Source organism: Haemorhous mexicanus, chromosome 1 (assembly GCF_027477595.1).
Source record: "Haemorhous mexicanus isolate bHaeMex1 chromosome 1, bHaeMex1.pri, whole genome shotgun sequence".
NCBI classification, from domain to species: Eukaryota; Metazoa; Chordata; class Aves; order Passeriformes; family Fringillidae; genus Haemorhous; species Haemorhous mexicanus.
The window spans coordinates 140,289,196-140,303,655 of NC_082341.1; the positions used below are offsets into that span (position 1 = coordinate 140,289,196).

General features: G+C 35.8%; 1 protein-coding gene across 1 annotated transcript in view; it reads right to left on the minus strand.

Moving 5' to 3' along the window:
- EIF3E (eukaryotic translation initiation factor 3 subunit E) overlaps window positions 1–14,460 on the minus strand; it is a 23,416-nt gene continuing 8,956 nt past the window's right edge. The window contains exons 6-13 of the mRNA XM_059865372.1: window positions 12,420–12,545; window positions 10,847–10,971; window positions 10,004–10,130; window positions 8,009–8,110; window positions 7,224–7,333; window positions 1,761–1,863; window positions 1,181–1,315; window positions 1–158 (exon numbers count right to left, since the gene is read on the minus strand). Coding sequence (XP_059721355.1) covers window positions 120–158; window positions 1,181–1,315; window positions 1,761–1,863; window positions 7,224–7,333; window positions 8,009–8,110; window positions 10,004–10,130; window positions 10,847–10,971; window positions 12,420–12,545 — 867 coding nt within the window. The 3' untranslated portion in view covers window positions 1–119. The remainder of the gene's footprint in view (window positions 159–1,180; window positions 1,316–1,760; window positions 1,864–7,223; window positions 7,334–8,008; window positions 8,111–10,003; window positions 10,131–10,846; window positions 10,972–12,419; window positions 12,546–14,460) is intronic.

Below are 14,460 nucleotides of genomic sequence, written 5' to 3' on the forward strand. Positions count from 1 at the left end.
TAAAAGTAGCCAATTTTATTCAAATAACATAAGCTCTAACACATAATTACTTTTCTCAAAAAGGTTACATATTTATGTGCTTCTTAATCAAACAGATTTGTCCCCACTGTAGAAGTGTTTCAATAGAATCCAGAGTCTTGAGTAGCCCAGTTGGGTGCCTAAAAATGAATAAAGATTAGAAGACATTACTATATTACCTAATACTGAAATTTAAAACACATTAATTTAAACAGTGGGAATGCTGCTAATAATGAAGGATACCCTGTAAGATTAAAGCCAAGTGTTCATATACCAGACACACATACTGTCACTGAGTTGTACAGCTAGAGTCCTCCAAGCTAGTAGTTTCAAAAAGAAGTTCTAGAAGATCCCAATATAAATACAGAAATATTTTTTCAGCTATATTTTTAAAAGGAAGGAATGATACACAAGTTTCATACAACTTCCCATTAACAGAATTAAATAGTGCACCACTGCCTGTCCAACTTCCACCAGTATTTCTGCCAAGGACTGAGGAAGCACAATAAAACTTATAATGTTTACTCTTTTACTGTGTGGTTTGTTCTGATTTTTTGTTTGTTTTAAACAAAACCAACAAAAATGTATGGCTGGGCCTCAGAGCCATCCCCATTACAGGACTGTTCTGCCTCAGAGCTTCTCATATTGTAATGTGAAGGGAAGCAAAACCAGATGATCTAGCCAACTTTCTAATTTTCACTGGTTCTACTTAACCCTTTCTACATTTTTTAGAATTTCATTTAACAGCATTTTGCACAATTCTTCTTCCATATTCCAGTCTTAAGTACCATTGATACTCCTTTCAATACCACATATGCACCTACAATACTTTTGAGTACAATCCACTTGGAAAAGTATTATAACTACTTTCATAAGTGTCACACTTCATAATCTGCTCTTTCCTGGTAGTGAAGGAGACTATTTAAATGGAGCAGAGCAGCAAATGACAGAAACAGTTATGCAACAGAATAAAATCTAATGATAAAGAGAAAGGCTAAAAGAAAGCAAGAACCACTGTCTTTGTGGTCACTATGTCTTTTCCAACATAATTCCTAGGAGTAAGCACATCTGGTGAATTAAGGCATAGGTTAAGAATTATACTTAAATTTATCTCTCTTAAAAAAAGACAGCAAGAAATCAGAAAAACAAAACTTATACCAACCTCAGATCTACCACTCTGATTCAGTTTCTTCTCAATGTTCATAGCCAACATTTGACTACGAAAAGACAAGCTTTTGGTCTTCTCAATCACTTGTTGGTAAGGTGAGACTGCATTGTTGCCCATGACTACATGGCCCTAAAACCGAGCAAAGACAGAACAAATTTAACAACTGTTCAGCATGCAAGGATTTTTAATGTAATACTCGGCTTTCAGATCCTTCACAGATCTTACAGACAAGCACAAAACACAATAAAAATCCACTACAGTTTAGCCAGGAACAGAAAGTTTTGATTTCTATTGTTTTTCTTTGTCCATGAAGTAAAAGAAATTTAATGAAAAACTCAACAAATTCACTTGGATCCATCTGGCTTCAAAATGAAAGAGAGCAGGTTTAGATTAGATTACTATGAGGGTAGAACAGGCTGTTCAGAAAAACTGAGGGCTCTGCATTCCTGGAAGTGCTGAAGGCCAGGCTGGATGAGGCTCTGAACAACCTGGTACAGTGGGAGGTGCCCCTGCAGGGGGGTTGTAACTTGACAGTCTTTAGCGTCCTTCAACAAAATTCTATGTACAGTCTTACCAGCTTTGAATCCAGTTTGGCATCCAATCGCGCATTTCGGATCAGATTGACAATCCACCTTTCTGCTTCTTCAGGAGTCATATTCAGTTTATCTGCCAACATACTAAAAGATAAACAACTTATTAAATTAAATGGCAAAATAAAATCTCTCTGATGTTAGTAAACATAACAAGGGGCAATGGAATGCAAGTCAAACCAACACAAAATATGGCACAGGCCAAGATTCAATAAATACTGCATAGCTGGGAAGCTTACTTTAATTTGACTGAAATTACTTTAAAAACTGCATACATGCTCTCCTGCACATCTCCCACCCCCACTGCAAACAAGAAATTCATATCCCGAAGCATATTCTTCCTCATTCTGAACTACACCACACTGCTTTTAAATCTTGACCTGCACAATTGTCCTATGTTCCTATTCAACCTTCTCTACACAAACATTCTTGGAAAAATTGTCATTAATTTCACTATTAACATAAACTCACCACCACTATTATCAAAAAAAAAAAAAAAAAGAAAAAAAATCAACCTAACTGCTTTTATTCTTACTTAAATGCAATCAGCAGTCAAGTATAGATTACCTAGTCAAAAAAATACATTTAGCAAGAAAATTTTGCTCCAAAGTTCAGGAACAAGACCCACAAGACAGAGCTTGGTATAGAGGGTATCACAGATACACTAAGTTAAAACTTCTTGCAACTTCAAGAAAGGAAGGTGGGGGAGAACAGAGAAAGGAAAATTCTTAATCAAACAAGCAGTCTTGTCCAGGAATAATTCCTCCTAACAGTGCTTCCTGTGGCTTTCCAGCTAACTCCTTCAGCTTCCTGCTGGCAGTTGGCTCATACAGGGCATTAGTAACGCTCATTCTTCCATCAGCTTGCAGACTAAGGTAACAAACATGCGGTAAAGGCTACAGGCGTGACTAAAAAGCCAGCTGGCTACGCAGAGTTGCGCAAGAGGTCAATTTCTCACAATTTCACAGAATCTTGCCTAAACATCTTTTTCTCCACCCAAAACAGTGGTTTTTTTTTTTCTCTTGATGATTATTTGCATCAAGTAGAAACTTTATAAACTACCAATTGTTACCTCATCTACCTGACTGGACTTCTACATAAACTTGTTTATACAACTGTCTCTCCTATATGGTCTTGATCTCTCACCTTCCTCCCAACTATAAATGCAAATACCATTTTTTCCACAGATAAACATGAAGTGAACAGGAAAAAAAACCCAAAAGTAACTTAAAATACTGGATTTACACTGACTCACTTAAGCAAAATAAGACAACAAATAGGTAACAAGTGTTTGAACTTGGCAAAGTAAGGGGAAGCAAAACCCAATCCCAGTTGCTACTGTTTCAGTAGAGCTTTATAATATGAGTTTGAAGGTGCAATTGTAAAGGCAGAAGAGAGCAGAAGACACTAGGTATGGAAATTTTTGTGGAATTATCAGTCACCTAGACAGAACATGAGATACTTTAATACAAAAAAAAGTACAATAATTTTATTACCCCCAATCAGTGATGTTAACCATTTAACTTGAAACTAAAGAAATTTTAAACTGAAAGTACATGGGGGTGAGTATTAGTCTCACATTTCTCTTTTAGAAACCTTAGTAAGATTTTGATAAAGTAAATTCCCTTCCAGATGACCACAAGAAAGGCTACTGCCACTACACTGGGGATTAAACAACCCAGCTTTGGGATTACAGTGTGGAACCTCCATTCATGAAGATGAGAGGATTTACTTGTGGATTCCTGACTAAGCAGCATAATGGAATGTTGCTGTGGGACCTGCTCAGAGCTGCAATTGGGTTCAAAGGATTAAACCAGATGACTTCCAACCTACAGCACCTACACTTGCCTTTTTCCTTAACACAGTCCTCATGGCATTAGAGGGGAAGAGGGCACAGATTTCTAGAGAATTATTCCAAGCCAAAAACTATGAAGTACTTTGCATTTGTTACTAGCAAATAATTTTACCTTTTTCTCTTATATCTACATTTTACTACTTTAGCTCAGCTGCTTCAGAAGTGGCTTTTTTTCAACTAAAAAGTGTTTTTTGAACAAACATACAATATATATGTAACAACACAACAGAAGTAACACTACACAAGTATTATTTTCCTGTACATGTGTCCGGAAAACTTAAAAATCAGAGAATGAAAATGACAGAGTAAAAAGGATGTAAAATCTGTTTTATCTCACTTTGTAGCTTTGAGACTTAATTTTTAAATTTTAGTATAAAACAACTGACATTATCGGGTAGCAAGTATCTTTTACTGAATAAGGAATAAAGCTATTAAAAACCTAGAACTTGAACACAAGAGAAAACCTTCCTCCAGCCCTTGTGGCAACTGGATTCCCTCTTAAGAGTCTCCTTGAAGCTACACTGAAGCAGCCAGGACCACCCAAACTGCATGGATGTATAACATAGGGGTATTTTCCTGGTAAAGTAACACACATGGCCAAAAAAAGTATTCTCTGTCCTTCCAGAGCAAATGCACAGAAGATCTATCCTGATTACAACTCTGTAACTAACGCCATTATTCTCCTATCACAGTTAGAACACGTATTTAAATCTCTTGAGATATAAAATACAGCTTAGCCTCACTCAAGTTTGACAGCTGAAGTATTAGTGACATGTTTAGACTTACAAATACATATTAACATATTAATATTAAGGAAAGGATACAACAGAATCTATATTGTAGGTTACCACTGTTTATAAAGATTCCTGATATAATTCAATAAAAATTAAGTCAATTACAATGAAATACTATTAAAATTTAAATAATGATCTACCCTTTCAAGTTACAGTTAATTTTAAATGGCAGATTTTTAAATAATTTCTGTCCCCTAGTTTTATATGGAAATTCACTTATTTGGGTCATGCTAGGGCTAGTGTTATTTAAGTTTTCATTTACTTAAAAGGCAAGCTAACTGAATTCCCCACACACTCATATAGATGAACAAGCCCATCTTATATTGTTTTCTTTTATGTGCAGTACAAAAGAATGAAGCATATTCAGATCTCCAATTAAATACAGGCATATCAAACTAACTAAAACAGAAGCAGCTTCATCTATTACTTCCTAGAAACACAATATTTCAAACAGCAAACCAATCACAGGGTGATTTAGGATGTGCAAACTTCAAGTTACAACTGATAAAGCAAATATAAGGAAGTTTCCTACTGTTTTCAAATTCATTCTGAATAGCTAAGCAGTACTCATCAAGTACTGTGTTACAATCATTAATTTTTTTTTGCTCCAGGATTAGCAGGGGAAATCACTTGTGAACAAAAAAATGAAAGAACTATGCCTCAGCGAAACATTTCAACTGGTTAATTTCTTCAAAAGCAACTCAAATACACTAAGAAATACTTATGTACCTAATTTAATCAGCTCAAATACAATGATTGTTACAGCTTGCAAAGAAATTTAAGGCTGATATCCATCATTAAAAACACAATGACCTACTGAGAACCACCTCATTACTGATGATTGACTCAATGTGCAATTTACTTAGGGGTAGGTGGTAGAAATATCCATGTCACTCTGAGATAAATGTCTCAACTCCAAATCTATCACTTGCCTCAGAACACACTACAATGCTTATAAAGAAAGGACACTGCTACCTATATTTAGGAATTACTCACACCTAACAAGGACAGCCAACTACAATATTTTTTATCATACCTAAAGTTGAAATACCACACACAGCACAAAAAATATGAACTATTACTATAAGTAACAAAAACTAAATACATGGCAATTACCTACCACAAAATTTGATAGAGCTTGCAATTTTTGCCATAATGAATCATCGGTATCTTGCCCACAGTTTATCAGTATCTTTTGATACAAGACTAGAAAGTCTTAACAAACATTGCAGAGTCTTTGCTCATTGACTGGAGTCAGGTAAGAGGAGGTTTCTTAGAAAGACATCTAGTCTCTATTTAAAAAAGCTTAAACATCTAGTTTCATGGAAAACTTGTGCTTGAATATGTGCAGTATTCATACCACGAAAAAGATTTCTAAGAAAGAGCAAGACATTATTGAGCTTTATATTCCCCAGAAACCCATCTTTAAGAGCACTATATGTATGAGGTTTTTTCTTTCTTTTCAAATACTTATTCAACCCCCCTTTATGCCCAAGCATAAGTGATTTTAGACAAAGCATTAGCACTCTTATAAAAACAAATATTAAGTACAGAAAAGCTCTGCTCACAGAAGGTAGTTCCATTTCCAATTAGGACTAGAGGCTTAAACCCAATACACCACAGCTGACTAAAATGCTCAAATTCAGTTTCCCTATTACATCAACACCACTATTTTCAGCTGATACAAAGGATAAAAAATTTTCCAAAGGCAATGAAAACAAACGTCACCCCGTGACCAAAGACCTTTTTCCAACTATACCTATCCATAAAAAAAGCAATCCTTCCAAGAAGTTTGCAATATTAAGACAATTTTTTCTCAAATCCTTTCCTCTGAAATCAGGCAGTGTTAAATCCTTTCCTCAGAGGACTAGATGCACTCATTTGCTCTGGACGCAAGCTAGTAACAAGACTCCATTGAACTTGATCTAATCAGCAGCCTTCATTTCTCCTGTATCTCTGCACTGCTCTCTATCAGTGAGATTTTTAGAGCATTCAGAGTTTCTCACTTCTTTTTTAATTTAAGGATGGGGAAATATAGGAAATGTGTGCAAAGGCCAAGTGGAAAGAGATCTCAAGCATACATTATATCTTCCCATTTAGTTTTTTTTTAAATACTTATACAAGAGGCATCAGAGCTGATCAATTTGAAAAGCCTGCATTTGTAAAATAAATCTGAATAATCAGACATATTTGCTAATAACACTTCTTGCAGCTGAATCACTTTGTGTCACAGGGAATAAAATCCATTATTTTCTATTTAATTAATGAAAAAGGCAATGTGATTCTATAAATTTCAAAGAACATACCTATAAGACAGACATGGGTGTCTGTATCTACCAAATAAAAAATTTAAGCAATTATTATATTTGCAGTTTGTATTTTCTTAATATTAACACTCTACCTCAACATGTGGAATTGAGGCCCAAATGAGGCCCAATGAGGTACTGTCACCAGGACTTCGGTGACACGGGGTACGAAAGTTCCCATTAAATCCAGCAGAGATCCTACTTAAAAATCACACCAGTTTTAGCTTGAAAGTACAGCTTGTCTGGGGGAGCTTGGGGTGGTAGAGAAAGGTTGTTTTGAAGTTAAACACAATAATTAAATCTGAAAAATAATGATAATTCAATTCAAGTACATCACATCAGAGTTATAAAATTAGAAAGAATACTATGCAAATAAGATATTAGTTAGGATTTTAGCTGACAACTGAATACTTCCTGAAGTATTTGACACTGTCTGTCAAACTGCCCTCCATGACTGATTTTCTGAACTGAGGAATGAAGACCCTCTCTTACCCAATGCTGATGCACTGATGGATGCGACAGAAAGTCTCAAATATGAAGAGGCGGGCATTCTCAATGAAGTCCTCAAGGCACGCCACTAAGAAGAAATCATTCACAAGCACCTGCAAGGGAAAGGGGAACATGAGAGCAAAGTGTGAGTAGAAATGTACCAGTAGACACTGCCGGTAAATAATGCCAATAACTAAGAGCAGCCCACAGTATACCTAAAAACATTATTGCTAAGTTCAAAGACGTGGCAAAAAAGCTATAGATGAACAGTATTTTTCACTGTTTCACTGTTCAGCATCTTACTAAATTGAAACTGCATGCTAACATGATCACTGAGGTCTGACTCAAGAAGGGAGTAAGGTTGTAACTCCACTAAAGGTCAAACTCTACTGCTGTCCTAACTACTGAAGATCCTTTCAACACAAAATTTGACTCCCCACTCATCTTTCACAACAAAAGGCAAATCTGAGCTTTTCTTCAAGCATTTCTCAGACTTTAATGGAACACCTGAAGCTCAGCCAAATGCATGATTACCTATTTGCTGCTTCTTCTAGAACTTCTTAAACATAACATTATTATAACATTAAAGCTATATTCTTAACGGTAAGTCACGTGTGTTACAAAATGAGTTGTCATAAAACCCAACACCACCCAATCATGAATTTAAGTTTATCAGAAAACACTGGCAATGTAATCAAACACCACTTCAAACAAATTAGCAGTCCATTGTGAATTTTAGAGGTCTTTACTTAAAGGAAAAGGAGTCTTATAAATATTTTAAGTCTTACTGTTTCACACTCTCTCAGCTTCTTCTGCGCTCCATCAAAATCAAAGTTAACGTACAAGCATTCCACAAACTCTGTGATAGGGTCCCTGTATGTGTAGGACTCCTATAAAAAAAAAAATTGGGAGCAACTTCAGAAATCAAGGCCACATGGTCGTTCACATATTCCTTTTAGTCTTAAAAAAATTTAATAGTGGAAACAAACCCATATATCACCTTAAAAAAAACCTGAACTTCAAAATTCCTCTTATAAAAGCTACATCAGTGTGCTTCCTCCCAATAGGCTGGTAAAACAACCAGAGGTGTAGTTTCACCTTCTGCATTTAATGCTGCAATCTCTGGGCTAGGAAACTGTCAAGAAATTAGAGCTGTCTCTGTATCAAACCTCCAAATTTCATAAAATAAGATAAAATAGTTTTCCTAAATTCTGATTTCAAAGATGACTCCAACACCAAATCCTTCATACTTGAAACTTAATGATTATTTGATTTTCATGGACAACATAGCAAACAAAAATGCTACTTTCTATACACTAACTACTTCAATTTATTTTGGTATGACAGAAGTTACTCAACTTTCTCATCTACCAGGCAGAGACAACCCTACATCTATATACAATTGTGTAAATTCAAGTATAACAAACATCCCCTTAAGTGTTTCTAATGCATATTTTAAGACAGCTTAAATCAATATGTACCAGCATCTGCTTTAGCATACAGTAAAATCAACAGTTTAAGGCAATTCCTAAGAGATACTTTTCTTTATGGAACAGTTATTTTTTCCTTCCCCAAAGAACTGTACTTACAATCTCATTATTTGTGTTTAAAATTCAGTTCTATACATGTTTTTCACATCAGAATTGCACTTGTTAACCATTATTTGCAAAATGATCTTAGGATGAGCATCTCTCAATTTCAATAAACAGACCGGGTACCTATGAGATCAATACTTGCAAAGACGTTGCAAGTATAACCAATCTTTTACTGCTACTAAAGCAGCACCACAAGTTATTTCAAATTGATAAAACCTCTACCATATCATCATTTAATAATATGAATCATACAGTGTTAGAAGAGTACTAAGAAATCTGATAGGCGATTTCAAAACCAATGCCCAAGTTGGTATTTTCAAAAGGAATATCTTAATGGTGTGCATGATTAAACAAAAGCAAGAAGTTGTAACATGTTACTTACTTCAAGTATTAGAAATTCATATTATATTAAAAGCTCAATGTTACAATCAGATTTTAGATAAAGATAAAAGCTGAGTCACAACACTTACTATGGATTTATTGCTTATGCTACCTTTTGTGAACACTAATGCTTACAAACAGATTAAGTTGTAGCATTGACTGTGCTTTGTACAGGTAGTTTCCCAAATGCTTGAAGTGGTTATAACTGACTGCTAGCCTATAATAACTGTCATATTTATATCTCACACAGAGATACAATGTTTATTACTTACAACATTATCAAGTATTTGGAATGCATTGGTTTGTATACAAGTTGTTTGGTGATTTCAGATAAAAATCTGGGCCTTAAACCCCTGTTGATCACTACCAAGCAACTCTTTTATTGCTCTTCTCTGTATCTCCATCCTCATGTCACTTCAAATTAACACACACAATTCAGTGGTTTTGAAATGTAAGAAAAAATCCTTTTTCATATAACAATTTACTGTACAGATAGTTGTGAAATGGCTTTGGATCCAATTCTTCATCTCACTGAATTTTCAGCATTTAATAATACAGAAAGTAAGAACGGCATGCATACTCTACTGCATGTATGTGGACATGAAGCAGACATGTATATGAAAGGAGAAAAAAAACAATTCCATCCTCCCACTGACTGATATGCATTTTACTTCAGTAAAAACTTTCACTGACAAAAAACTAGTATCAAAATACCTCTAATCTTAACCCAGATATATTACTAGAAGAAGGTTATAAGGAAGTCTTCTTAAAAAACAGGAAAAAAATACCAGATACTGCAGTCCTTACCTGCTGAATAACCTTGACTAGATCTTTCAGCACTTGTCTACGTTTACGAACATCCTTATTTGTTATGACTGCAGTAGTCAAATATCTGAGGATATGTGGGCACATTGTCTGAATTGCATTGAGATACCTAGAAAGAAAAAACATAGGTAAGATTCAGAACTCAAAGGTATACTGAAGTTGGCTGATGACACTAAAGTGGGAGGAGCTCCTAACTCCTCAAAGGCAGAGAGGTCCTGCACAAAGACCCTGACAAAGAAGTCAGAGGGCTGGACAATCACCAATTGTATTAAGCACAACAAGGGCAAGTGTCAGATTCTGCATCTGGAACAGGGCAACTCTGGATCTATGTAGACTGGGGAATCAGAGGCTGGAGAGCAGAAAGGGATCTGGGGCTCCTGGTCAACAACAAGCTGAATGTGAGTCACAGTGTGCCCTAGCAGACAGGAGGGCCAACTGTGTCTTGGTAGACATCAGGCACAGAATCACCAGCTGGGCAAGGGAGGGGATTGTCCTGTTCTGCTCTGCACTGGGGCAGCCTCACCTTGGTACTGGGCGCAGTTTTGGGTGCAACAACATAAAAGTATCAAGCTATCAGAGAGCATTCAAAGGAGACCAACAAAGACTGCTAGATTTACACATAAGTCAATCCTCTCACAAATAGATACAGTTTTCAATTTTCATTTTTAGTCTAGGATTTCCCAAGAATCTTTTGAAATAGCTTTCTAAGATCAGAATAGAACAATACCTTCACCCTGCAGCCCTAAGCTCAGCAAGCTTGCATGTTTCTAATTTGCCTTAAATTTGATTTAAAGACCCCCCCCCAGTTGGTACAACACAACTTACTGTGGCTGATAGAGGAAAAGGTCAATGATGTTGTCTCTCCCTTTAGGATGATTAAAAAACACGAACAAAGACCAGTGGATGAGCCACGTTCTTTGCTGAAGAGATTGCAGTGGAGAGCTGACAGACTAGGAGAAAATGTAACATTGGTTCAAGTCAAACACAACACAAAGTTTGCTTGACTACTAATCCACAGAAACCTGTAATTGCCCAAAATTTTGTGATTTCACATCAGATCTTTATAATTGTCATCACTGTCAGGCTGAGTTTGACCTCCAGCTTTTCTGTCATCTCAATGATAAATCTACTGAAGTTTTAAGCAAGGTAATTTTTCCAATATTACACTCCAAACTGTTTCCTGAAATTTGCATTTTTTTATGGTAAGACCAGAGATTTTAGCTCTCCAAGACCACCACACCAACCTAAAGTTACTTCCCTTCTCAATTCTGAATTGCTTGTCTTCCCTCTTCAGATGTGATCTGAGTAACTACTTGGCTTTTTCACCTTTCCTGTTTTGCTTCCTTTCTAAATCCTCACAAGACCTTTTTTTTTGCCATAAGCCCGCAGACAATGATGAAACTCTATAATCACTTTCAGCCAAAAAAAAAGTCATCATCTTTATTTAAACCTGCTGATAATGGACAAACAAGGGTTCAGCTCCAAGTACCTGTAATAGCTCTAAATTTCAATAATACTCCAAACAGACTGCGAAACAACACACTGAGGATGAACTGACATGGCAAGTAATCCTCCCTCTGAAGAGCACGACAACCAACTGCTCTGACTCAATCCTAAAAAAATCTTATAAGTTTAATAAAAAAGTGAAATAGTCTATTATAACCATACAGAATCATAAAGACAACAAAATTACAGAAGAAAATTTGTTAACACTAATTATCTGTCACATAGACAAAGAATGACTGGGGGACAGAAAACACCTGTTTTCTCAAGACTCTGGTTCAGGAGAGTGGAACTTTCACATCTCTGACATGGCCAATGAAGTTCCACAAGCAAAGAGGAAGAGGAAGACTGAGAGGTCCCTAATCTCATCGGTTGCTCTGAATTAGTACTGCAGCCCCACTCACCCCTTAAGTTCTTGGTACTCATCTGAACTCAGGAGAGTTTTGTCAAGAAAGCTGAATCAGCTGAAAACTGTTTCCAAGTACAAGCTGACTGCAATTTCTGTCAAAACCACTGTCTTCATCAGATAATATGGTTTATTTACAGGCATTCTATTCTTTCCAGAAGATGAATAGTACAAGTATCTGAAATTTAAACAGCAGTTTCACACAATGATACTTTGGCCTCAAACACATCCTTAAGATTTTTTTGTTTATTGGAAATATATTTGAAAATACAGATGAGAACCTAAGGTGTTAAGAGGCAAGCAATTTGAAAAAGAATGTTTCATTATTTCTTCCCTAGCATCCTTCAACTTTCCCACTGCCAATAAGAAAGTATCAAGTGAAAAGGTGGTAACCTATTCCTAAGTAAGACTGGGAGCAATTTACAATAAAACTTGAGTACTAACACTTCTAACCTCTCACCTTGCTACGATGTCCAAGATTTTACTTACATTATTATCTATTGTCTCCTTTAGCCTTGTGAGATCTTCCATGGCTGCATCCCAATTCTGCATCAGGATTTCAGATGCCAGTTTTCCCCAAAGAGAACTCAAAGCATTTCTGTCTGTTGCTGGAACCTATGTTCAACAAAAGCAACAAAAGTCACACTCTTAGTATTTTAAATTAATGTTAAAAAATATTATTTACTTTTAAAATTACAAACGGTATTTTCTGGCAGTATTTTTCATTTAGAAGATACCAAGTTTGCATAGTCCTAACTCTCCAAATTAAGTAAGGGTTTTTTTTTTTCCAGAAAAAGAGTTTAGAAACAGGAAAAAAAAAAAGTAGTTAAAATTTCTTAAACAGAAATCTTGTCAAAAAAAGACAAAGATCTGTGCTGCTGCAGTTTAAGTTAAAAAAAATTAAAAATGGCTGAGCACCAAATGACACACTGGTTCCAAATTTATTTTGGGTTTTCTTTTTTTGTTTCACCATTCAACAAATGCTTCTAAACTAATAAAACAAGGTTATTACTGGGCAGGACACTAAGGAACTCAGTAGATAATCACCTTCAAAAAGCTAGCATTCCAAACTCTTCCTGCTAATGCCTTGCCCAGAAGCGTACTTGTTACAGCACTCTCCAGTGGAACTGCAACTTGGCAGCACTGAACCTGCTCCCTTGGAAGGGCAGTCATGAGGTCAAGCTGTGTTATACACAGGAATGAGTTGCACTATGCCATTCACAATGTCAAATTCTGCTCTTAGACTGGTTACAATAGTTCTTTCACAGACTATGTTTCATCACACAGGGCTTTGAAACAAATCTCCCATCAGAATCAGTAACAAAAGTTTTATACTAAGCTATTATCAGCACAAAATCAGTACTTCATTTTTTGAGGTTACTGGACATACAAGAACATAATGCTATGCCCAGAAAAAAAGGCATGAAGAATTAAGGACAGTTGCCCACAAACCTACATACTTTCACTTCCCCTGCTGGCACATAAAAAGACCCCATAACACCGGAAGTCAGCTTTAGCATCCAAATTTAAACTAATAATTCAACTCATTCGTACTTTTAACCCTGTTCTTCTGATTAAAGATACATTTCTCAATTTTTCTTCTTTAATTACAGTCAACTACAGAAATTTTTGTGGTTTAGCAGTATTTCAGAAAGTTAAGATTACTTTCAGATGGGAATACAAACCAGCAAGGAAAAGCATAAAGGTATGAATCACTACATGTTTTCAACAATCACTGCACAAATCTATGAGATACTGACTTATGAGCAGTATATCTTCCAGGCAACCCAGGTGACAGTTTAGTAGATACTGTGTTGAGAAGGTTCACATGCTCTATTGCTGGTTCCAAATCACTTGATTAAAAGTAGCTACACAAAATAACTGCTTTTAGGTACTGCAGCTGTTCCAACTACATTATCTGGATTTTCAAGCAGTTACCTTAAATTTCCATTTGTTAGTAAAGCAGCACATTCACTGACCACCAACAATAAATTTACTGTGCTGGGATTCTTACAAGACATCAAATCTTTATTCTCAAAATTCACTCCCACCAGTGACAAATGATATGAATTACAACAAGATGAAAAGAGCTGCTTCAGAGACGATGGATCTGGTTCTACATTTATCATCTGAGCTGTCTACATTTCATAGGGAGATGACTTATACTCTTAAATCCATCACAGAAATCAAGAGGACAGATCAGAGTTCAGATGATAAGCTGGCAGTTCACCATTACCAGTAATTACATTCAACCCACCCACAAGCTTTTCACTGCTGTTGACTACATTTGTGCACGAAATCAAGTATTCTTAAAAACAAGTATTCACTTCATTGTATTACATAATTAAATGTTACAAGACATAGAAATTCAAAGAACAATTCTAAGTTCTACTTGAAAATAACGGAATTGCTGAACCATAGTGATGATTATTAACCATTACTGTAAACTTTGGCATACAGTAAATGCCTCAAAAAGCTACTAAGTATTATATGCTAAGAATGAATTTAGACAATTTAGTGGTTTGAGTAT